The sequence below is a fragment of the Pteropus medius genome, unplaced genomic scaffold (assembly GCF_902729225.1).
Source record: "Pteropus medius unplaced genomic scaffold, Ma_sr-lr_union100, whole genome shotgun sequence".
NCBI classification, from domain to species: Eukaryota; Metazoa; Chordata; class Mammalia; order Chiroptera; family Pteropodidae; genus Pteropus; species Pteropus medius.
This window is the reverse complement of record NW_024351730.1, coordinates 34152949-34178933: the sequence shown is the minus strand read 5'-3', so window position 1 is coordinate 34178933 and position 25985 is coordinate 34152949. Positions and strand designations below refer to the sequence as shown.

General features: G+C 34.7%; 1 protein-coding gene across 4 annotated transcripts in view; it reads left to right on the top strand.

Annotated features, from left to right (window-relative positions):
• Positions 1 to 5394: 5394 nt before the first annotated feature.
• The window catches only part of FAM13A (family with sequence similarity 13 member A), a 251670-nt gene continuing 231079 nt past the window's right edge, over positions 5395 to 25985 (top strand). For all 4 annotated transcript variants that reach the window (XR_005649223.1, XM_039845693.1, XM_039845694.1 and 1 more), the window contains exons 1-2: positions 5395 to 5648; positions 24089 to 24278. Coding sequence is in view for 3 of the 4 variants with exons in the window: in XM_039845693.1 (XP_039701627.1) it covers positions 5574 to 5648; positions 24089 to 24278 (265 nt within the window). In the remaining variant the exon portion in view is untranslated. The remainder of the gene's footprint in view (positions 5649 to 24088; positions 24279 to 25985) is intronic.

Here is a 25985-nt window from a genome sequence, read left to right as displayed (position 1 = left end):
TCAAAGGAAAATGCAGCTACTGTTTTCTGCCTGGGGTTGAGGTAATAAATAATCACAGATAGAGTGATTCCTATTTCCAAGTCAGCCTTGTTGCCCATTTCTTAGGGGCCTGGGTTCTGATGCTCTCCCATAAAGACTGGTGGATTGGATCCGCTTTGGCTTCCAGTGGAGGACAGGGAATTATATTGAGCAGTCTCAGCCAGGGGTATGCTGAGAGTTAAGGTGGACCATAAGTGGAGTTGGAAGAAGGCATGGTAAGCAAGCTAGTGAAGAAGTAATGGATATACAAGTCAAACAATAGGGCTTACATAAATACCCACGGAATTGGGGTGTCAAAGCTATGGGTTGTGTCAAAGAATGATGAGACCAATACTCAGTATCTGCAAAAAAAAGACAAAGCGGAATTTACTGACTGTTGTAGTGAGGGAAACCTCTGCTGGTCAGGCAGTCATTCTGAGCAGAGCAGACTGCTATCTTATGTGGGTTTTTTAGAAGTGTGGAATTGGGGTTGGTGGCTTTTCAAGGGCATTCACATCATCTGATGAAGAGTATTTACTCAAATGAGACAGTTATTGATTGGTCGGCACTCAGAAATAAGTTCATTGGAATGAGCCCGTTCTTGATTGGCCAGAAATAACGGGTTGTCACCGATGGGCTGGCTTGCAAAACCAATAGGTTTACTGAAGCAAGTTGCTGATTGAGCAGGTTTAAAATTAGTTGTGTTGGCTATTTGTTTCCATGGCTACAGAACAATCAATCTTTTCCTAGGAATGTGGTAATTTTTTTTTCCTTAAGTGGAATGGGAATGCATCTAGAATTTAGAACAGAGATGGGATCATAAGATTTACACTAGACTCTTTTCAGGGAAATCTTTCAGAAAAATAACTAGGTAAAAATGACCCTGGCCCCAGGTAATGAGGCAGTTGTAACAAAGTAGATAAACAAATGCAAGGAAGACCTATTTCCTTCTATTTTCCAAGGAACCAAAGCACATAAACTAGTCTTCTATGGATTTATGAGGACTCTCATGTCCAGTAAGAGCCTGGAACAAGGATCAGCAAACTTTCTCTACACAGGCTGAGATGGTAAATATTTTAGGCTTTGCGGGTCATAGGTTCTGTCTCTAACTACTCAGCTTGGCAACTATAGTGCCAGAGCAACCATATGCCTCATGTAAACAGATGGGTGTGACCAGATTTGGTCTAGAGTAGCTGGATTTGGCTTGTGGTAGTTAAATTTGGCACACAGACTGTAGTTTGCTGACCCCTGACCTACAGCAAGTAATCTCTCAATTGCATCTACTGTCAGTGATTCAAAAACCAAAATATCTGAACCCCCCTGACCAAGAAAGAGTACATAAATACTAAGTAGTTGCTGACTAACTGACTTCTGATATCTTGTCTGGTTGGATGTCATCAATTCTGGGCCAGATTGGAATACTCATTGAGAAATAGCTGGGGTCAGGCTAGAGCTGGAGCAGAGATTGAATTTGAACGAAAAAGCCTCCAATGTCCCATTTGCAAGAGGTCGGGATGATTCATGCTATTGTTGCTATCGCCCAAACCCCTTAACGCTTGCTAGTCCCTGCTACGTGGCTAGCAGTAATGTATCCGCAGGCTACTGCTATTCTTTTAACATCGTTTTATCTACTCCAGCTGAAGAGATTTTGTCCTTTGAAAACTGCTAGCTTTGCCAGCTGACATCAGAGAACTTGGCTTTGAAGCATATTTAGCTTTTTTGGAGGCTAAAGGATAACCTATCCCTTTTAGCTTCCTCCATTAGGCTTCCGCAGGTCAGAGCTGATTTAAATGACAGCAGTTGTGAAGTCACCTTGACACCTTCCTCCAAAATGCCCAGGGATCTTCTTGAAAATAGGACATCCTTTGTTCTGCTGTGGTATTTTGGCATTTCTGAGAGTAGTCATGGAGTTAGCCCACCATAGTAGAGTTTCAGAAAAGCACTTTTAAAATTCCCTTTTTCCCTTTTGGGGGAAAAGCAATAGCTCATAGCAGCAAATCTCTTGACTGTGGCTTGCACATCTTGAGACTCTTTGTAAATCAATACTCTGGAGTATACAGATATGATAGCTCAGAGAAGTTTCTGAAATTGATTGGACTCTGGTACCACTTGTATGCATTTTGGGCTCAGAAAAAAATATTTCAGACTTGAATTTCAGATATAGTCCATGGAGAAACAAATATTGTTTGAAGAGTGTCTTTTAGTGTATTTTTGTTAAATGATCTATTCAAGGTTTGTTTTTGCAAGTGAAATCTAGTCATAGCAGAGAATAAGGATAAAAATTTGTTAAGCACAGTGTTAATTTTGTTTTATAATGGTCTATAAGAAGTTATAAAAATTAGGACTAGATTTTTTTCTACTTATGTCATTCTTACATAGTAATATCCAAAATAGAAATAAGATGTACATTTACCTTTTAGAAACAGTAGCAAGAGATGTAATTTTTGGTGCTCTAACTTCTTCTAACATTAGGGAATGTTTTTTGAAATTCACGATGAAGAATAGATTGGAAAGAAGAGCAATAAAAATTTTAAAAAGATGGATAATGAGAGGAAGCTGTCTTTGTCAGATATTTAAATGAATTATAAAGATATAGTTATTCAACTATTAGTGGTATAAAACTAGGGGAAAAACCAGATAGACTATATTAGCCTGAAAAATATTCTGTTGTGTGCATGTGTATGTATTGTATGTATATGAATTTAATATATACTATGGATAGTATCACAAATGGGAAATGAAAAATTTGCTCATCGAATGGGCTGAATCATTTGGTTAACATATTAGGATAAAGGCAAACTCGTTTTATACAAACACACACAGGACCTTAAAATAATTAGCATTTCGAGAGTTATATTTCTCACATAAAATTTCAGTTGTTCTAAGCGTGTAAGGTAGCTGTACTCCACAAGGTCATTCAGAAGGCTAAGTCCATTCAATCTAGTTACTCTGTCATCCCCTGGTACATCATTTTTCTTCTCCATAGTTGAAGGTAGGTTTCTGGTGCACCCACATTTCAGCTTGTGATAAAGAAGAAGAGTAAATGTGGAGCAAGGGATGTCTCATTAAGCATGTGACACAGAAGTTGCGCATAGCCTATTCATGTCTGTTAATGCGTATATGGTCACATGGTCCTATCTACCTGTATGAAAGGCTGGGAAGTGTAGTCTCTAGCTGGATAACCATGGGCTCAAACACAACTGAGAGGGAGAAAGAGCTCTAGTATTAGAGAGATTGCATACTGGAGGAGTTAACAGTCAGGGTTACAGTACTTACATGAAAAATAAAAATCAAATCAACAGATCCTCATCTTTTACTATATTTTGAAATAAATTCCAAGTAGATATATAATCAAACCATATGATAGCAGGTAGTAATAAAAATAAGTGCTTTTTATGGATAATATTTTAATCCTTACAATAACCCTATAAAAGATACTTCTACCGATAAGACTTCAGTTGATAAATGAATAAAGAAAATAGATCAAAGCATGCACAGAACAGAAGATACAAATGCCTAAGAAAAAATTTTCATATCTTTAATGTTCTGATAATAAAAAAGAAATAGTTTTGAAATGAGAAATCATTTTCACTTATTAAATTAGGAAATAGTTTATAAAATATTTAAACTTGCAGAGTGGGTTGTAGAATATTAACTGCTAGAGCCAATGTATGTCAGAGCCTTAGCATACGTTCTTACTCTCTGTGATCCAGAAATTTCACATTCTGGAGTCTACTAGAAAAAAAATCAGAATGAGGACAAAGCATTACAGTCTTACACACAAAGTCAGAAACAATATAAATGTCTAAAAATGGGAAAATGACTAAATGCAATATTACACATGATTAAAATTGTTTACAGTATTAACAATAAGTGAGTATACCTCTGATACAATGTTAAGTGCAGAAAAATTAGGATATAAAATTATCAGATTTGATTTAAATTGGTTTTTAAAAAGCATAGAAAAGAGATTGGAAATAGCTATGTTAGATGTTTCTGGCTGTCCTCTCTTCTCTTTTACTGCTTCATCTTTGCTTTATTAGCACCTCTGTGGAGGTAATAAATATCAATTGGGTGATGTTGGATGATGGGCCTCTAGGTAACTTAATCTCTAAGCTTTTATGTTTCATCAGACTGACAATACTTATCAGATAAAGAAGATCAATTTTTAAAGTATTAGGAAAATTTTGTTTTATGATAATTTTCTTTAGTAATCAGCCTCGTTATCTAATTGGCGAATGGGAAGCAGAAGTGACGAATTCTAGATTAAGGTGTAAGTAGAACAATTTTTCTTTTTCTTTTTTTTAAGGAAGAAGATTGTGTCCGTTCTCCCACCCCCATTCCCTGTATGGCCTTGGGATTGTGTCATTCTGCCGTGTGGAAGTAGAGTCAGCGCAGTGTTCTGTGTGCACATATAGAAGTAAAATAAATGTACTTGTGTCCTGTGGCTTGCTCAATGAGAGTTGCTGTCTTGGCTCTGCTGCAGTTAGTGTTGGTTGGCTGTAGATAAACAAGGAATATTAGATTTGAAGGGAAGTATTGAAATTGGAGCCGAGTTTGGTTTTTCCTTTCCTTCCACCTCCTCCCCTCAAGATGTATCTTTAATATGTCTTTATTATTGGGGCAATTTAAGTCTTTTAAAGTTGGGTCAAGTGAACTTTGCATGTAACATTAGTCAGCATTGTCTTAAATGTACCAGTAAAAACAGATTTGATGGAAAAGTGGTTATAAAAATTTTTTTTAAAAAGGACAGTTTTCTTCTGGCTTATGTGAAATGGCTATTTTAGCTATCAGTTAAAATCTATAGACCTTGTAAAATCTATCAGATTTTCTAATGACAGAGCATATGGAGTAGTAGGAAACTGCTGAAAGAGGCTAATTTTTCAGACTGTAAATCACATATGTAGAATTATGAATGTATAGAAGCATGTTATTTTATGTTTATCACCAGTATATGCGAATAAGATTATTTTAAAGTAATCAGAAGCAGTAAGTAACAGCTACACAAAATAGAGCATTTTCAATTAGAACAATTCTGATAGAATAAGACTAGAGGGAAGAAAATTTTGATTGAATTTAACTGGTCTCTAAGGGGCAAGAGAAGTGAAAACTGCTTCTAAAAAGAATATGCCTGCAGATTTAAACCTGCGTGTAAATATGTGAATTTTTCTTAGAGATGAATAGCAACAAGAAAGCAAGTTGGTGTTTTCTCTTTATGCGCTGTTAGTTCTATTAACAAATACCATCAGGTGATCAGCATTTTCTGAACAGAAGCCTGTGTGGCTAGCAAGTCAGGTTTAAGAAAAGGATGTCAGTGACTTAAGACCCATGTCACATGACTCCCCTCTCCTTGCTAATACTAGACGCTGTGGATCAAATTTCAACTCCACGCAGTCCTCCCAGCCACGTGGGTTTAACCAAATGAGAAGCAAAACCATACCTCCGAAAATGTTAGCTGCTGCTCTTCGCTTACCGTGGGGCCTTAAGGTTGGAAGCTGGTTTTCAAATCAGAGCGTATCCACTGAGTAGAATTTCAGTATTTTGCTATCATTTTGATGTTTTCATCTGGTCTTCATCAGTTTTACCGGACACTTCCTGCGAGGATGGGGGCAGGAGCTCTCGCCATCTGTGTGAGTATAGGCCGCCCCTGTCTGTTCACTGCCAGGACTCTGGGGAGGCCTGGGCCCTCCTGTTTTTGATGAGAAATTTGTGTGACTCTGTTTTACCTATTTAGGAGGTGGGGGAAGATCTGTTATTTAAATTCCTGTCTATTCAAATGGACATTAAGCATTATTTTAGACATTCAGCATTTCTGTCCACTTTCCTTTTCAAAAAAGAAGGAAGATGCATGCTGAGTTTATTTGGTTAAGTCATCTTGATTTAATGTAGAGCACTCTCAAGCATTTTAGACTTTCTTGTTCTGAAAGAGTTAAATATGAATGCTCAATTGTAGTTGTTGGGAAAATCTTACGGTTAAATTGAGAAAGAATTAACATAACCATTAATTTTTTACTTCTGAGTATGTGTAGGACATCTTTTCACATTCTTTTTCCATTTAGTAATTCTGGAATTTGTTTCAGCGTGGTTGCTGAAAGTGATGGTGGAAAAACTTGGTTGATAAATATTTGTGATTTGTTAATCAACTGTAGAAAGTTCTGCTTGTTTTAATACAATAGCATTGACAAATAACATTGATATAAAATCCATGGGGAAAATGTGTATATTTCTGGGGCTGAAATTCATCAATTTCAAAGTAATTCTGTTGGTGCTTATACAGAACTTTTGGAATAACCAAGTATTGCCAATTATAATTTACAAAATGCTATAATTAAAATTTGTATATCAATATATAGAAAATGGAGAAATATATCATACATATTTGTATTTCAAGTTGGTAGTATATTCCAAGGGGCATTTTATTTGTACTAAATGAGGAATATCTTAGTCTTTATTATACCTTAACTGCTCACTTGTGTTTTATCACATTTAGGTCCAATCTTATATTTTTCTTTTTCAAGTTTCAGAAAGACCTGCAATTTGCTGTAGGTCATGATGGCATTCTAAAGTTTCCAGAAATCTCTGGGCAATTTTTGACACATAGGCCCAGAATGGTCACCAGATGGTACACCAGCCCCAGAGATTGAATTTTCTGAGTAAAACTGCAGGGCGACTTCCTCATTTCCACGCTCAGAACTTTTCGGCATCCTGTGTGCCAGTCTGTCTGTCTTTCCCTTTTAGCCCTGAGGCTTTTAGTGTCCAGGTAGTTATCTTTTTATCACTCCAAAGAGTTTCTTTCAAAATCTGATTTTTCTTCCTTTGTGTAAATATCGAGCTTGCATTTTACTATAGACTAATGTCTGCATTTTCCCAGCTTTATAAAAGGAATACTTAAGAACTAGAAATGTGTAGAGGCAGCAGATTGACTTATTTGTCCTGAGATTTGTAGTCATCGCTGATTGTCTGATTAGATCCTTCTTGCCCTCCTGCATACATTGATCTAATCTTGACTGAAGTGCAAACTGACCCATGTATGAAATCCATCTTTTCTCTTCATTTATATCCAAAGTTTGTACAAAATTTTAAGACTGACATAAAAATCATACCATTTATGAGATTATTCACTCTGATGCGATTGTCCCACTTTTACTGTAAGAGGAAATATTTATAGTTTTAGGATTCGAAACATAGATGTTCTGTAAAAAAGATAGCTACTTTTTAAAATAATGTTTGTGGCAGAAAAGTAACTAAGTCACCTATAGATGCATGCATATGGGTTGATGTACGTCTTTTTTTAGTTCGCGACCTTTGTACTTAGTAGGCATATCTTATGTGTAGCAGCTGCACAGATATCCTGCTAACTGAAGATAGTCTTCAGACAATAGAGTGTAAGATATTTGGGTGTTTGAGGGGGGAGGAGACAGAAAGAGAGAACTTATAGATCCTTGAAGTAGGGCACAGACTGCTTTAAAGATACTCATTCTTCGGTCCTGACTAACCAGCTTTCTCTTCCTCACTTCTTTTGTTTTCCTCATTTCCATATTGGTAGGGCAGTTAGTAAAACTATAGAGGGCTCACAAATTTACTTATATTGCTACTCATGCGTACAAAGAGGTAGGTTCTTTACTATAAAATCTTTTTTCTTAGTAAATCATCCCTAGGCAGAATGGGAAACTGTACTTGCCAATTAATATTGTCTTAGTCATTTCTAGTTTTAAATGTCAGTTTTGGATGACTCAGGTTCTCTCAGGTGAATCCTGAGTCTTTCAGATTCCCTGCCCCTCCTGCTGTTCTGTCCAGGGTGTCATCTGGGCATTTTGAGGAAAGTTGGGTAAGAGTGAAGAGTTAGCATATTCTAGTGGATGAAGAACGAGGGGACCTAGAACATGTGTGTAGATTCTTGTACTCTGGATGTTCTTATTCATGGGTGAGTTCAGGTATCAAATCTGTGACTGGTGAATTTGTGGATCAGTTCTCTTGGTATAATCAGTGCCTAGTGGTCCACTCTTCCTGATTTAGCCCAAGTCTTGCTGGTGCTGGTAACAGTTCCAGGGGTATCCAGGCCTTTGGAACCTTGTCCTTAACTTGGGCATCTCGCTCCTTGTAGCCTTACCACATGGTACCATCAGCTACCTTATATATATCACACAGTGTAGGCAGGAGCTGTGGTCAGAGTACACAAAGGCTCACCAAATTAAGATACTCTTGTTGCTGATTTATTGAATCAACTTAAAACACAGTACAAAGCAAGGAGGGAAAGACAGGGTAGATTTACCTACTTAGAAAGGGTTGAAGTGAGACAAAAGCACCATACTCCCAGCTTCCTGTGTTACATAATGTTTATCCTGTCTGAATGTAAACAAAGAATTATAAACCCCAGGTGCTGCTGGCAGACATCTAATCTACCCAATTAAAAAATAGGCAAAGCTTATGAACAGGAGCTTCACATAAATACAAATGCTAATAAACATGAAAATTGTTTAATTTCATTAATAATTATCAATATTGGTAAATTAAAAAAAATTAATACCAGGCATGATGAGAGAACAGGAAACAGGCACTCTCACGTGCTATCGATCGAATTGTAAATTGCAGAGGCATCTTTGTAGGGCATTGTGGTAATATATCAAAATTTATCACTTACGTACCTGTTGAACCAGCAATCTCATTTCTAGGCATTTATCTTACAAGTACTTGTACAGTTATGTAAAAATGTTTGTAAGAATGTTCATTGCTGAAATATTTGTAATAGCAAGAACTGTAAATAATCTAAATGTTAAATAAGATCGGTTAAATCAATTATAGTATCTCTGTAATGTAATATTAAACAGCCGTATGTGCCAATCTGTTTGACCTCCAAATAAATCAAGTAGCAAAAGAAAGGTACACACAGTAGTAGAGTTATATTTGCTTTTTAAAATAACATACATGTATATCCTTAATTACGCATAGAAAATTTCTGCAAGGAAACAAGAATTCTTAGGGATAGAATAAGAAGACTTTTCAGATTAAACTCTTGTGTATTGAGTTTTGATCAAGCACATGTATTTATTAAATTTAAATTAGTAAAAATAAAGACTACTCAAAGAACAGAACAGTAGCTGTCTAGAAATAAAGATTGGTTTGATTTACAATGATAAAGGCAATTAATATTAAGTTTGAATATCTACAGTAGTTTTATAGATATATATTGGAATACATAAATTACTTGACATGGTCTAATATATAAAAGGAAATAGACTTTCCCCACAAATTTCATAGTGCAGACCTACAGCTGAATAGAATGTAATGAGGCGGTTTCAACCCAGTAGAAAGAAGTATCTAAAGATTCTACTGTCTGAAAACCTGAGCTTGTTGTCTTATGCAGTGGTCAGTGCCCCGTCACCAAAAGTAAGAGAGAAAAGGCTGAATGGTCATGGGCCAACTTGTCATAGGTGTTCCTTCATGGAATTAGTGTTACAAGGTTAGATGCCCTTGCAGTGTTCTAGGATTCTGAGTCATTGTGTTACTCCCCAGAATGTGTAGCTCTCAGCCCATTATTCTTTTTCATTTGTTAGACTGTTGGAAATTGAACACACACATGCCTTTTTTCCCCTGTACTTGCTTCAATTAGGGCTTCTTTTACATGGAGGACTAGCCAAAGCTGAAGGCAGGATGCCATGATCTTAATAAAATAGATCTCCCGGAGAAGGCTAACATTTTAACTGTACATGTAGCCTTGTTTGCCGTAAAAACAGTAGAGATTTTTTAATGAAAAAAATTAGAATATTAGTATGGGATTGCTAAATTTTTACTCCATTCTGTTGTATAAAAAAATGTATAAATTACTTAAAATTATACCATAGAACTCAGTCAAATGGTTCATTCTAGGAAAAATTGTTTGTAGACAGTAGCAGTGGAAAAGATGTGCTAGAAGAAAAACAGTTGTTCAAGGAGAATTTTGATATAAAATTGTCTTATAGTTAATTTACTTTTGTCTTAATTTGTAAAGATTCCCTTAAAATTTGTTAAAATGTAAATAAATTATCTCACAGCAATTTTTATTTCTGTGGTTTACACTGTAAATCTTGTAGGCCTGCAAGCATTCGTTTTAAGCACCTTTGGCTTTTTGAAGCTACGCATTTAAGTCTTAATTTTAACAAAAACAAAATGGTTAACACTATAGCTCTTACTGAATTTTAACTCTTTGTAACTTAAAAAATCCTATTTTTGACTTTACATTCTGCTTAAACTTGTTGAGAAACAATAGCAAGCATATCCTTTCCAAGAGCATTTTTAAAATTTGATTCATAGCAACCTCCTGCAAAACAATTCTCTTCTGTTTGAATCCTCCTTGGCTCCATTAGGACTGCCAACAATGCTTAATGAAAGGTTTATCAGTAGCAACGTTAAGCGCTGTCTTCTTTTCTGCAGATAACCAAGTGATTCTAAGCACACGAATGTTTCTGTGCTTTCACGTTTTTTATACATAAGTGTAGCATCAGTAATCACTTAAAAGTGACCCACCCCAGAACCTATTTCATCTAGATTTATTGAAAAGGGATAAGGGGCGCTACTATAATGAATGTGGAATGTTTCCAAAAGCAGATTAATTTTAGAGTATTCTTTTTACCAACATAAAGTCTTATTTTGGCAAAAAATTACTTGTGAACTTTTTCTTGTTTTTAACATCTCTTTTGAAGTGTAATTTACATACCACAAATATACTTATTGAAAGTGTGCAGTTTAATGATTGTTTTAGTAAATTTACCAATTGTTCAAATTTCACTGCAAACTAGTTCTAGAACATTCCATCATTTCAGTAAGATCCCTATGCCCTTTTACAGTTAGTTCCCATTATCTGCCCCCTCCCCACCCCTAACCTCAGACAACTAATTTGCTTTGTTTCTATACATTTATCTTTTCTAGATATTTGCTATAAATGGAATCAAGCAATATATGTTCCCTTGTTACTGGCTTCTTTCACTTAGTGTAATATTTTTGAGGTTCATCCATGTTGTAGCATGTATCAGTATTTCATTCCTTTTTGATACTGAATAAGTTGTTATATGATATATCACATTTTGTTTATACATTCATTAGTTGATAGGCATTTGGATTGTTTACAATTTTGGTGGTATGAGTAATGCTATGAACATTCATATACAACTCTTTGTGTGAATATCTGTTTTCATTTCTCTTGGATAAGTACCTAGGAGAAGAATTGCTGGATCATACGGTAAATTTATGTTTAATGTTTTAAGAAACTGCCAAAGTCTTTTCCAAAATGGTTGCAGTATTTTACATTCCCATTATCAATGTATGAGAATTCCAGTTTCTCCATATCCTACAGCATATGGTATTGTTAGTCTTTTTTTTTTTTTTTCAATAGTCATTCTGTTGAATTTCTTAGTGCTGTCTCAGCTTCTTAATGACTAATGATGTTAGGCATTTTTAGTTAAATGTCTGTTCTTATATTTTGCCCATTTCTTTATTGGGTTGTTTGTTCTTGTTGAGTTGTAAGAGTTCTTCTTATGTATTCTGGGTACAAGTCCTTTATCAGATATATGGGGTTTTTGTCTTCCAAATCAGTTCTGCCAGAACCAAAGCTAGTTTTCACTTCTGGTTCCTCATCTTGGCACCCAGCCTGGGAGGTAGAAGGGATTGGGAGCAGGTCCAGGAATGCTGCCACAAAAGCTCACTAAATTTCATCAGTTTTTCATGAATAAGTGTTTTGTTTTATTTATTTATTTATTTATTTTGCCTCTGGTTAATTGCCAAAGACCTGAAATGGTTGTTTTGACAATTTTGTTCACTTTCATATGTTTCTTAGGAGAGCATTTGCAGACCCCTTTAATCAAGCATCGCTGAAAATCAGTAGGTCTTGACTTTCTCTTATATAGAGAATTTAACTTTTTCTAATAACCTTTTATCTTTCTTGACATAATAGTAATACATGTCTGACGCAGAAAATTTAGGAAGTACAAATAAGTAAAAGAAAATAAGAATAATCCCAGATTCCATAACCCAGAAATAAACATAGTATGTTTGCTTATGTACTATAGTTTTTTTACTGTGAACATATAAAGTTATAAAATAGATTGTACTTTATAGCATTCTTTCTTCCTCCAAGTAATAGTGTATTGTGAATATCTTAAAAGTCTCATTTTCATAAGATATGAGTCTCACTCACTGTTACTTGTCTTTCTCCTGTGGTTGGAGACATGGCTAGAAGGAGGACAGCCTGGGACCAAGCCCCAGATTTTGCTGGGCATTGCCAAATTGCCTTCCAGAAATGCGAATCACTTTATATCCCACCTTTTTTCTTACTAATATTTTCTCTTTTCTTTCTAAAAAAATCTCTGTGAATAGAAAGGCTGACAAATGGTACCACATTATTGTTTTTGCCTTTCTTTGATTGTTAGGAGTTTGACCACCTTCTGAGAAAATCTACAGGCACGGCTCATTTCATTGTGCTTCACAGATGTGATTTTTACAAACTGGAGGCAAAATCCTCCACCAGGAAGATGAAGACTTGCTTTATTGTGACATACTTGCTTTATGGTAGTGGTCTGGAACTGAACTTTTGTGAATTATAACTTTATTCTACTCCATTGTGTAGTTTTTTTCTTCGGGGACTCTAATAACTCATATGTTGGAGCTCATTTAACTGCTTTCTATAGTTCCCTCTCTAATCTTTGTGATTTTTTAAAAATGTTATGTCTGCTTTTCTCGTTTATGTCCTCTATGTCTCTTACTGGACGATCAATGGTTTCTGTTCTCTTTGTGCTCTTTATAATTTAGTCTTTACTTCTGAAATATATTTGTCATTTCCTTTTTGCCTTTTCACAATTTCTGCCAGTTTCCATTCTTCATTATCCTGTTGACTGAATATCTCTTTCCTAAATTTCTGTATTTATGCTTCGTGGCATCTTTTCATCATTAACTTTTTAAAAAAATCGTAAAATGTACATAACATAAATTTTATGATTTTAACCATTTTTTTGGTGTACAAGTCAGTGGCATTTAAAATATTGTGCAACCATTTCCATTTCCAGAACTTTTCATTATCTCCAACATAAACTCTGTACCCATTAAATAATAACTCCCCATTCTCCTCATTCTCCCCTCCTATCGGGCCTGGTAACCATTGTTCTGCTTTCTGCCTCAATGAATTTGCCTATTCTAGGTATCTTATATAAGTAGAATCATACAATTTTTGTCCTTTTGTATCTGGCTTATTTCACTTTGGTAGTATTTTTAAGGTTCATTTATGTTATAGTACGTAGCCGAATTTCATTTTTATAAGGCTAAGTAATAGTCCATTGCAAATATATACCACATTTAGTTTATCCAGTTAATCTGTTGATGGATATTTGGGTGGTTTCTATTTTTCGGCTATTGGGGGTAATGCTGCCCTGAACATTGGTGTACAGGTATCTGCTTGAGTTCCTGCTTTTGGTCTATGCCCAGAAGCGAAGTTGCTGGGTTATATGATAGTTTTATATTTAACTTTTGAGGAGCCACTTGTTTTCTACAGTACTGTGCTGTTTTACATTTCTCTCTGCAATGAATAAAGGTTCATTATTCCACATCCTAGCCAGCACTTATTTTCTGTTTTTTTCTTTTTCTTTTTTTTTTTTTTTGGATAATAGCCATCTTAATGGGTGTTAAGTGGTATATCACTGTGGTTTTGATTTGTATTTCCCTAATGACTAATGATATTGAGCATATTTTCATGTGCTTATTGACCATTTGTATGTTGTCTAATAGAGAAATGTCTATTCAAGTCTTTTGCCCATTTTTGAAGTGGGTTTGGTTTTTATGTTGTTGAGTGGTACTTCTTTACATGTTTTGTATATTGATACTTTATCAGATATATGATTTGCAAGTATTTTCTCCTGCGATTTGCCTTTCACTCTGCTGACAATGTATTTTGATGCACAAAAGTTTTTAATTTGACGAAATCCAGTTTATCTTTTGTTTACATTGCCTGTGCTTTTTGTGTCCTTATTCACTTTTGTTAGTTCTCTTTTGTTAGGTTACACTTTCCATCTGCTTCTTGGCAACATTTCCTGATGAGTTATTTCAAATCACGATGCATTTTTATACTTTTTTAAAGGACTGTCTCTGTATAGTTGCCGTTTATGTTCCTTTTTCTTACTCATATTCTAATGAGATAAATTTTTGTAGTATCAGTAGCAAGAGATTCCATTGGGTTGTAGTGGTGGGGGTGCCAAGGTAGCTTTTCAGGTTTCACAGCCCTGAGACTCCCTCTGTTGCTACCAAAAGGACGATTTTCTTAAATGACTCCTTTTTGCCTATCTCTCCTTTGCCTTTCAATAGGTATCCTGGGTCAGAAGAGCTCTACTGTTTTTACTTCATAAACTTGCCCTTCAAGGTAATGTACTCACTATTAGGTGGTCTTTTTCTGGTGCTTTCTGATATCTGCCCCCTCAGGGTCTTTGTAAGCATTTTCTGCACCTTTCTCTTCTTCCTCTAAGCAATTGAACCCTGTTAAGCTCCCTCTCAGAGCGTAGTTGCAGATAATAAATATTTGTGAGACATGCGAAATGCCTTCCTTTGCTGTGCGCCTACTGGTCCTCTCCAGACTTCTCACAGTGCTGGTGCGATGTCTGCCGTAAGCTTCCTGCCCCTTCTTTACCTGTAGCGGCACTTACATACAAATTGGAGTTTGCAGCTGTTCTATCTTCTGTTACTTTTCTTCATCCCCTTCTTAATCTGTGTGTGGTTTCAGGAGGAGTGATAACATTCACCAGATTTTTATTGGATTTGATTTTAATAGTTTTCTCAACATTTCAATACTACTAAATAACATAAAGACTTCTCATTTTAATCGTTTTAAGTCTAAGTTGAAATTAGTTGAACTTATTTGTAAGCGTGATACAAGGCAATCTATTTTTAAGTATATACTTAAAATATAAAATATGTAAAATAAAAATTTTATCTTAATTAAATCTAACTTTTAATTTCAGTGAGTGTTTAACTTCCCAGATCTTAATTTTTCAGATTATAGTATCTTGAGATTCTGATTTTTAATAGAAGTATAGTTAACATATAACATTTTCAATATACAACATAATGATTTGATATTTGTATATGTTGTAAAATGATCACCACAAGTCTAGTTCACATGTGTACCATACGTAGTTACAAATTTTTTTCTTGTAATGAGAACTTTTAAAATTTACTCTTAGCAGCTTTCAAATATGCAGTAGAGTATTATTAACTGTAGTCACCATGCCAGACATTCATCCCCATGGCTTATTTTATAACTCGAAATTTGTACCTTTGACCCCCTTCACCCATTTTACCCACCTCCCATCCCCTTGCCTCTGGCAACCACCAATCTATTCTCTGTATCTATGAGCTTGGTATTTTTTTTTTTTTAGATTCTACATATAATTGAGACCATATAGTATTTATCTTTCTCTATATGACTATTTTACTTAAACAGAATGCCCTCAGGGGCCATTGATATTGTCACAGATGGCAAGATTTCATTCTTTCTTATGGCTAAACAGTATTCCAGTGTATGTGTGTGTGTGCATGTGTGTGTATGTACATACACACCTTTTCTTTATCCATTCGTCTATCAGTGGACACTTAGCTTGTTTCCATGTCTTGGGTATTGTAAATAATTCTTCAAAGAACATGGGGTAGATATATATTTTTTAATTAGTACTTTCATTTCCATTGGCTAAACACCTAGAGATGAAATTGCTGGGTCATATGGAGTTCTATTTTTACTTTTTTGAGGAACCTCTTTATTGTATTCTATAGTGGCTGTACCGATTTACATTCCTACAAGAGTTCCATTTTCTCTACATCCTTACCAACACTTGTTATTTCTTTTTGAAAATAGCCATTCTAACAAATGTGAGGTGACATCTCAATTGTGATTTTGATTTGCATTTCCCTGATTATGAGTGATGTTGAGCACCTTTTCATGTACCTGTTAGCCATCTCTCTGTCTTTTTTTAAAATGTCTATTCTGCCCATTTTTAAATCAGATGTTCATTTTGTTTTGGGGTTTGTTTTTCTCTCATTCAGTAGGTTGACTTTTCATTTTGTTGATTTCCTTTGCTGTGCAAAACCTTTTAGTTTAGTGTAGGATCATTTTTTTATTTTTGCTTTTGTTGCCTTTGCTTTTGGTTTCAAATCCAAAAAGTTATTGACAGGATCGATGTCAAGGAGCTTACTGCCTATGTTTTCTTCAAGGAGTTTTATGGTTTTAGGTCTTATATTCAAGTTTTTAATCCATTTTGAGTTAATTTTTATGTATGGTGTTAGTGGCCTAGAATTCATTCTTTTGCAAGTAGTTGTCCACTTTTCCCATCATCATTTATTGAAGAGACTGTCCTTTCTGCATTGTGTATTCTTGGCTCTTTTGTCATAAGTTAATTGACCATATATGTATGGGTTTATTTTGGGGCTCCCTACGTGGAAAGTTCCTGTTTTTAATGCTAATACCATAGTGGTTTGATAACTTTAGCTTTGTAATATAATTTAAAGTCAGAGAGAGTGATTCCTCCAGCTTTGTTGTTCTTAAGATTTCTTTGGCTACTTGGGGTCTTTTGTGGTTCCATAGAAATTTTAGAATTGTTTTATCTCTGTGGAAAATGCCATTACTTTGATAGGGATTTCATTGCAACTGTAGATTGCTGTGGGTAGTATAGACATTCTAACAATAATGATTTTTCTGATCCATGAGCATGGATTATCTTTCTATTTATTTGTGTCTTTATAATTTCTAAAAATATGTTTTGTGTACTTTTATGGATTCATTATCCATGGATTCCAGGTTAAGAACCATTGTTTAGATCTACAATGCATATAGATAATATATAAAAGCTACAAAATGTTTATGTAAGGATAACTAATAAGATACCAACAAAGAGTTTTGAGTTTTAAAATTCATGAACTGCATTTGGGAAAATTGATTTATAGAATGTTTCTGATTTGCTTGATTTAGCAATATGTTTAGTAAATAATTCTTGAGATTCTGACAGTATTATTGGAAAAATGTGACTCCCTTCACCCCCCATGTAAAAGAAATCCACAGATAGGTATTCCAGACAGACTCTGTGATGTCATCATGAAGCAAATTCCCCTCCCCCCCCCCTTTTTACTGTCTTTACAGCTTAGCTTCTAGCTTCTGGGTTGCTGCATAGTCAGAACATGACTATTGGGCATTACATCTGTGATCTGAGCAAAAAGCAGTGGTATAGGAAGCAGACTGAGAGTCTCCTTTAAGGGAGTTTTTCTGGTGGTTCTAACAACTTCCATTTATATTTTAGTGGCCAAATTTAGACATGACCATCCATATCTAGAAGGATGTTCTGCAAGGAAGGTGGTGTATTTTAACTGGATGCTTTGGTCCCACTCTCTCAAACAAAATCAGTTCATTTAGTAAGGAAGGAGAGGGAAAGTGTTACTGCAGTTTTTAACAGATGAGAACCAAATCTTGGTGTACATGAATTTTTTTTATAAGATGCGGTCCCAGTCTTGGTGTAGATGAAAATTTTTATAAGGTCAGCAGGATGAATGAGAGGGCGATCTGGCTAAAGTTCTTGTCTTCCCAGTGATCCCCAAGTCGACTCAGCTAATGTGGCTGGACACAGGCCATGGGTCATCCTTCTCTATTGTCACAGCCCCTCTCCAGATCTACACACTTGACCAAGGAGGCTGACATTCCCATTAAGAAGTCAGTGTCAAAACAAGGGTTCAAACTCCAGTACCCTAGTTTCAAATGGAAGTCTGTCACAAGGATCTAGCCCTATCCAGATTAACATGTCGTCTGTGCCCCTATATAAGAATAGTACCATAATAGCTACTGTTAATTTTTTAATTGCAGTGTGCTGTCAGAAATGGTGTTACTCTTTGTTAGTAGGGAGTCTCTTTGAGAGGTTTTTTTCCCATTTTTATTAATTAAAATTGAGCATTCATAAACGTTGAAAGGATAGTAAAATGATTACTCCATATACTGTCTACTAGATTTAAAAATTAGCATTCTACTGTATTCATGCCCACTCTGTCTGTTTATGTATATGTGGAGCATATACATCCATATATACATACATTCATAGACACTGTACTTGAAATTTTTTAGAGTACTTGAAGACATGACACTCTCTACTTCAGCATCTATCTCAATAGGAACACACTACAGCTGGAATAAATTAGCTCTTATACAATGCTGTTATACCTAAAACATTTAGAATAATTCCATCTAATATGCAACAAATATTCCAATGTCCCCAGGTGTCCCAAAGAGATAACATCTTTTGTTTGTTTTTTAAACCAGAAACCAGTTGAGATTCATATATTTGAAGCTTGTGTATTTTAATTTTTTAAAATCTAGAATCAGTCTTTCCCTCATAACAGTGATGTTTTGAAGAATACAGGCCAGTCGTATGTTAGAATGTCCCTCATTCTGTATTTGTCTAATTGTTTCCTTACAGGATCTCTTTTACTTATTCTTTTAGCTCCTGTGTTTCCTGTAAACTATACGTTAAATTAGAGGCTAGAATAGAATCGATTTAAACATTTGTGGCAAGAATACTTGATAAATAATATGTTCTGCACATTGCATCACATCGGGAGCACATAATGTCAGTTCCTCTCATGATTACTAATGATAAATTTGATCTTCTGAGTTAAGGTGATTACATCCAGTATCAATCGTAAAGATAATTTTTTTCCCCTTGTGAATAGCTTGTGATCTTTGATGCTGTGAAAATTCTGTTCTCCAACAATCTTTCACCTGATTTAGTATCCACTGATAATCCTTGATGGAATCATTTGTTATATGATTTCTAGAAAATGGCGATTTTCTGACTCTGTCATTATGTCTTTAGCTTTGGCATTCTTTAAAGAGGATCTTTACTTTTTAATTCTTTCATTCTTCTTGGTATCACTGTAGATTCAGGGATTTTTATTTATACAATGTTATAATCACTTATAATTGTTACTCCTGGTGTCCCAGCTGTCTAATTTGACCAGTAGGAGCCTGTTTAAGCTGGCCTGTGGGTCTTTTTGACATGCCCCATTAGTTCTTGATCATTTCCTTTGTGGAAAACAATGTCTCCAGTTCATCTTGTGCTTTCTTTGCACCTCTTTTATTTGATGGTTGAGTGGCTTTCTATTCTACACATTCCTGGTTAGATTTATTAGTCCTAGCCCCAATTCCAAAGAGTTTCAAAGTGCACAGTTCTGAATTGAACCAGCATTGTAATCTGATTGCCCTTTAAAGTACTTTAAATTCATGGTATTTAAATTCTTGGAAGATTGCCTTAAGGAAATACAGGTCATTGATTTCAGTAGTGTAAAATTGATTTTGTTTCACACTCTGCAAACAGAGAGCTGAAAATAATGTTGTTCCCCTTGGGCCCTCATCGAGCCACCAATACCGAAGGGTCTGGAAACAGTGGTGCGCCGTGGTTAAGATCTCAAGCTCTAGAGCCAGAGCACCAGGGATTTCCATTCTAGCTCTAAAACTTTCGAGTCGTGTAAACAAGCAAGTTGCTTTTTCTTTGTGCCATAGTTTTCTTGTCCCAGTGGGAATAGTAAGAGTACCTACTGATTAGTTTAAGATTTAGATGTTAATTTTAAAGCACTTATAACTGAGTCTGGCACAAAAGCATCACTCAATACATGTTAGCTATTATAAAACTCCAGGCTATTTACTAGATCGATGAAAGTATTCTCTATTTAGTTTCTAATATCAGAAATATTGATGTTGTCTCTGAGCATATCTTTATTTTAAGGAGACCAAAAAACACATAAAAGAATTTTGTTTTTTATTTCTAGCAAATGCACTGGAATCTCCCGCATTTGCTTTTTGATTCACCCCATTTCCTATTTGGAGACAACATTCAGCATGTGTCCTCTGTACTCAGATTGCTCAGGTGACTCCTTGCTACACTACATCCTTGTGCAACCTGGAGCACATTACTTGACTCCTCTGTGCCTCTGTAAAATGGAATTATAAATGTATCTTCTTAATATTTCTTTATTAGGATTTAATGAGTGAAACCATCTGAAGCTGTGACTGACGTAGTCAGTAAACACTCCATAAAAGTTAGCCGTAGTCATCATTCTGAAAATGAAAAAATTTTCGTTTTTTCTAAAAATTCTTTTTTTTTTTGCACTGATAATTCTTAATTTTTAAAAAGGGCTTTTATTAATCAGAGGGGTGTGTGTGTATTACAGATCAGAAATGGAGTCTAGCAAACTTAAGCACAAAGAAACCTTTCTGGAACTTTATAGAATGGCTCACCACCTGGAAGGAATACCTAAGGAACAAGTATCAGAAAGAGCAGCTAAAGAACCATAGCAGCTTTGGTGATGCAGGTGGCAAGAGTTAATCTGATGGTTAGTTAATCTAACCATCTTGTGAGAGCGCTGCAGCTGGAATTTGCTCCAGCCATTTTTCTGTCCTTGTGACAATCCACTCAAGCTTCCGTGGCCTGCAATAAAAAAGGTCTGATTTACCTGGTGGAGACCCTGAGCCTAGCCTTGCTAAAGGCAAGGCAGTCATTTTGAGTGGCAGTCTTATCGAAACTCTTCACGACAAGGGTACAGTTGTGTACCCTCTGACAACTTGAATTTCTATCTTATTGGCAGTCAGAATTTGTTATTAGAAAAAAGGGGATGTGGAGACTCGGTGGCCCAAAACCAGCACAGATTTACTATAGCCCTAGTGCGTGCGTGTTTTTAGCTATCAAAAACAAAGGCTTAGAAACACAAGGTCACCAGCACTTAATTATAAAAACGAATATTGGTATACAATTCAGAAAATATGGGCTCTAGACCCAGCCCTTTCTCACTGATTTACTACAGATTTTGCGGGCCCTGTTTCCTTATACCTAAGGTGATAGCAGAAGCACTAAATGATCCCTATGGATTGTTCTAGCAGTAAAACCTTAAGGTACCCTTTCTGTCTTTTCATTGTTTTTACACATGTACACACCCCATAAAGTGCAGTTTAATACTCAAGTATGAGAATATATGCAAACCAAAGTTTAAACAGTTAATTTTGACACAAAATACCACAATTAGTCATTGTTATTATTTTGGGCTTATATTAGATCAAGAAAGGTAGGATGTATATTTGATGAGAAGCTAAAATTCTGTAGATATTGACGTTTATAAAGAGGTAGTGGTGTAATCATTGTATAAGTGAAAAATAATTTCAGTTTAAATGGAATTTTAGTTTAAATGTGGAATTTTCATTTCCGCAATTATATTTTCATGACTAAGGGACTCATAAATATTTATTACTTACCAGAAAGGATATTTTATATTTATTCTAAGCTTTTATATATCTTTAATACTTTAGGTATAAACTACTGAAGTAGTATTGTAGTTTAGGTATGAACTACTAGTATTAATATTGTGTCTTGTTAGTGGGCTCCTTCAAGTAGGCTAGATGAGCAAAACTTTATAATATGTATTTTTTGGCCACTGAAGAATTGATTCAGATGTCTCTGAAAATATAGTTGTTTTGTTTAATTGCAGTGGTTTTTAAACAATATTTATGTTTTTAAAAGTGTTAACCTAAATTATTTTACCAATTAAAAACAATAATCAGATGTTCCTTTATTACTATGATTACATATAAATTTGCTATGTACGATGGCTCTATATTGAGGAAATAGGTAGTTTAATTTGCAATCACTCCAAAATATGTGAGGTTAATTACATGTCTCTTGAAAACTTTCTAAGCCATAATGCCAAGATTGCTTATTTACACTATTCACAGGAGACACAACTTACTGTCTGCAATTCTGACTCAAGAACAGAAGGCAGATCAGAGACTATAAATGGAAAGAATATTGGTTCATGGTTTTAAACTAAAATGTAGACAAATTTCTAAGAAAAATTGAGAATTTTAATAAAAACTAAAAGAATTCTGATACATAAATACAAAATTATTTTATCTTTATCATTCAAAAGTCGTATTTTAAGAGATTAGAGACATATGGAGAATAATTAGGTCATCAGACTGTCTACTAACCAAACACGTCTTGACCATGCTGCCATCTCAAACAGCAGCCTGCAGTCTACACAAACATTGTAGGAATTAAGTATTTCTACATTTTTTAAAGACGAAATCAGTAATTTTCTGGAAGGAAAAGAATAATGATAACAATGACGGTTATAACAATCGGTACTTACTGAGTATGGCAGGCTCTGTTCTCATTTATATTGATGAACTCATTTCAGCCTCATATATTCTTGTGATATAGGAACTCATAGTATCCCCATTTCACAAGTGGGGAAAATGTAATTGACTTGTCCAAGGTTCAATTACATTAGAATGAGATTCAAAACAGAAGCTTGGTTTGGCAATGCGTGCTCTAAACTACTATGCTGTAAGAAGATAAAATAAATATAAGATAAAGTTTGTATAATTTAAGCCCATATGCTCAGCTGTTTTTATGCTATATTTGAGACTTTTTCAAAGTTTCCTTAATACTGGTTACTTTTTGGCTGCTTACTTACCAGATGTACCTGGTTGACTGAAATTTCCCATGTGTTCAGTTGAAGGAGATTAATATATTTTTAATCCCCTAAGAAAAAAAAAATTAGATGTTACAAATTTGACTTAATAAATTCATAATTTCCTTGGTAACAGAAATCATAGTTATTGCCCATACTACTACTCTATAGTAGCTAACACTATGCCTTATCTATAATATTAATACATACTAAGTCTATTTTGTAACTTTACATTTGCCGACTTTTCATTAAGTAGATCTGGCTTTCAAATATGGCCTATTAAAGATGCAAATATTTTAATGGAAGTTGGTCTGATTCTGTAGATTATAAACTTCAAAATCAAATTTACATTACAGGGACGCTACTCAAAATCAAGATTATAGAATTAACTTTGTATAATTGTCTTGGATCACATACAGCATTTATCATAGTTTGTTACTACAATTATGTGCAGATTACACTATATCATTAATATAAATCTAAATTAAAAAGAGCAACAACTTAGAACAGAATAAAATTTTCTTCTTACTAGTTCTGTGACTATTAACACTGATCTTTGTTTCCTCAATTCTAAAATGGAAGTAATGTCTCTACTTTTGGGTTGTAACAGCTACATGAGCTTATACTTATAATATTTACACTTTGGTTAGTTTTTACACTCATTCTTTAATTAAGTGATTTTTTCCTACAATCTGCTGCCTCTATCCCCAAATAAAATTGTTTCTATTTCGCCACTTTTCTTTTCAGTGTTTAGACTTACAAATACATACCATTTATTTAGGCTAGAAGCTTTTTAAAAATCCCACATTTAATTACATGAAACCAGATTAAAATTTGTTTTAAAACACTTTCTTGGGAGACAAATTTCTGTGAAAGAAACAAATTTGTATGGATTTTTCATTGTGTTGGTAACTTGAGTTAATTGAATGTAAGCTGCATTCTCTTTTTATAATACGTACAGTCTTGTTGAAACTTTTTAAATTGTGACTACCTGACATGTTGCTGTTTCAATCAGAGATATCATATTTTGAACCTCAAAATTGAGTTGATTTTATGTGCTCCAAAATACTACCAATATTCACAGATGTAATCAAATATGAGCCATGTTCATTCTACATTTATAGATTTTGTTCTAACATTTCAAATTAAAGCTAGTTAAAATAACTTTTTGACTTTAGAAACCTCTTATTTTTTTCAGGATCTGCATAGAGTTTCAGCATTCTTATGAATGTTTTATTTGCCTGTTAACCAGGTACTTCTGAGTCACACCCCTTGGTTACTGTAGTACTATATCTTAGTAACTGCAGTGCATTGCTCCCTCTCTTAGCTACAGTTAAGTTGTGGCTTTAGAGTTCTCATTATTTTTTACTCCTTTTAACCGTGGTATCAGTGAGCGCCATTGGTGACACAGAGCAAACATGTGAGAGATTTTGAGCTGAAGTAAAAATAAGTGAAGATCACGACTATCTGTCTCCAAACACATTTTAATCCAGGTGTTTCTGTCGTAACCATGCAACCTCCTGTGGTAAATATGACTGACTGCTCTTTTTTCTTACGCTCTTTTAAGCAAAGTAAAGCAACTGTTCGGCTGAAAGAAGACATGAAAAAGATAGTGGCAGTGCCACTAAATGAGCAGAGGACTTCTACATATAAAAAGTTATTTGGAGTTAGTCTCCAAGACCTTCAACAGCAGGGGCTCACTGAGAATGGCATTCCAGCTATTGTGGGGAATATAGTGGAGTACTTGACAAAGCATGGTAAGTCAAGTTTTGTTTTAATTGTTTTTTTTACAGTTCTGGCCTATGAGGAGAATGTTTCTATGTAAATTACTTCATAAAATATGATTGAAATATTACCTAAAACACCTTAATTAAAATATGAAGTTATTGCAAAATATACTTTTTCCTTTTAAAAGGATATTCCCTTTCTTTTTTAAAAGGATGTTAAGAGCATAATTACTACTTAACATTATTTTGACAATACTAATTTAATTTACCATGGAGCAATCACTTATTGAGGTTTCTAGTTTGGAATGTTTCCTAGTTTTAAGTGCTAAAATACACTTCTGATATTACTACTGAGCTCTCTTGATTCATTACATTTCGACTGATAGGCAATCATTTTTAATGTAATAGAATACTTTTGGGGTATCTCTCTCAGCTAAGGTCAGTCATGAGCTTAATGAATGCCTTGATCGCCCTCATATGCTCAGTGAGGATACCAAAAAAGGTGATATATAGCCTACTTTGGGGGCGGGAGTTATTTACTTTTGGAGTGATAAAATTAAGCATATTAAACAATTGGAGAGTAACAGTACATTGCATTATAAAAGGGTAAATTATATCTCTTCATTATTGAGAGCCATGTTGCCTTATAGCTTTTTTTATAATTTTTCTTAAAATAGGAATTTAAAACAGATAATTTGAGAGAATGTTTCCATACCCCCTACATTTATGGTTTTAACTAGGGCAGTATGATGAGAGAACACCAATCTATATAATAAATACTTTTAAAAATTTGAGGAAGAAAATATTCTGAGGGAAAACTTGGAATTTTCATCATTTTCTGTACTAAAACAACATTTCTGTACTTAAACAAAACTTATTGCTGAGGAGAATATAAAATTTGCGGGGATTTTTAAAGATAAGACTTGAGACTTCAAAGAAGTTCGGTACTTTGCAGTTTGCTTCAGGCCTCATATCTTCCCACGATTAGAAATCCAATCCCCCTGCCAAAAGAAATCCTTCACTGGAAATGCTTGAGAAACACGGTGCATTTGTTCCTCTGAAGGAACATGTGTTGACTTGTGACAGGGACTGTGTGGCAGACAGTTCATACCTCAGAAAGTCAGGTGTTTTGTGTTGAAAAACAGCTGTTTGCTCCAGTTACTAGGTATGTAGATGACAAAATGATATTTTGCTCTGAAAACTGAAGAGCCAGGCTTGCATTTTTACCTTTTAGGTGTTTATTTCCCCGATTTTAGAGGAAGATAAGCTGTAGAAGGGCAAGATTCTTATAGAACAACTCTGATTTGCTTAAGTTAAACAGAAAAGGTGCCAAACACAACACGGCAGGAAGATGGGAGCATGACCAACAAGATCTTGAAGCCAGATGTTATTATGCTAGAGCTTTGACAGAACTCATTGACACACTCAGTGTTGATTAAATTGTTTCCTACTGATTTCAATACAAATGGATTTCTAGGTAATTCATTTAATCTGTGAAATAGGGTTGTTCCGTATTATTCATTTGTATGCTAAAATATGCCCACCTAAAATATTTTGGTTTTGGTGTAATCAAGTGTTCCAGTTTTTCTTCCAAGAATGGTTGAATAATAGCCACTTGGGGTTATGCTTATGTAAAATTATTTTACATTTTTAATTTTTAAAAAATTGTTGAATAGTTAATATACTTCTGTGATTCAAAATACAGGAGGATATCAGAAAGTCTCTCCCTCCAAACCT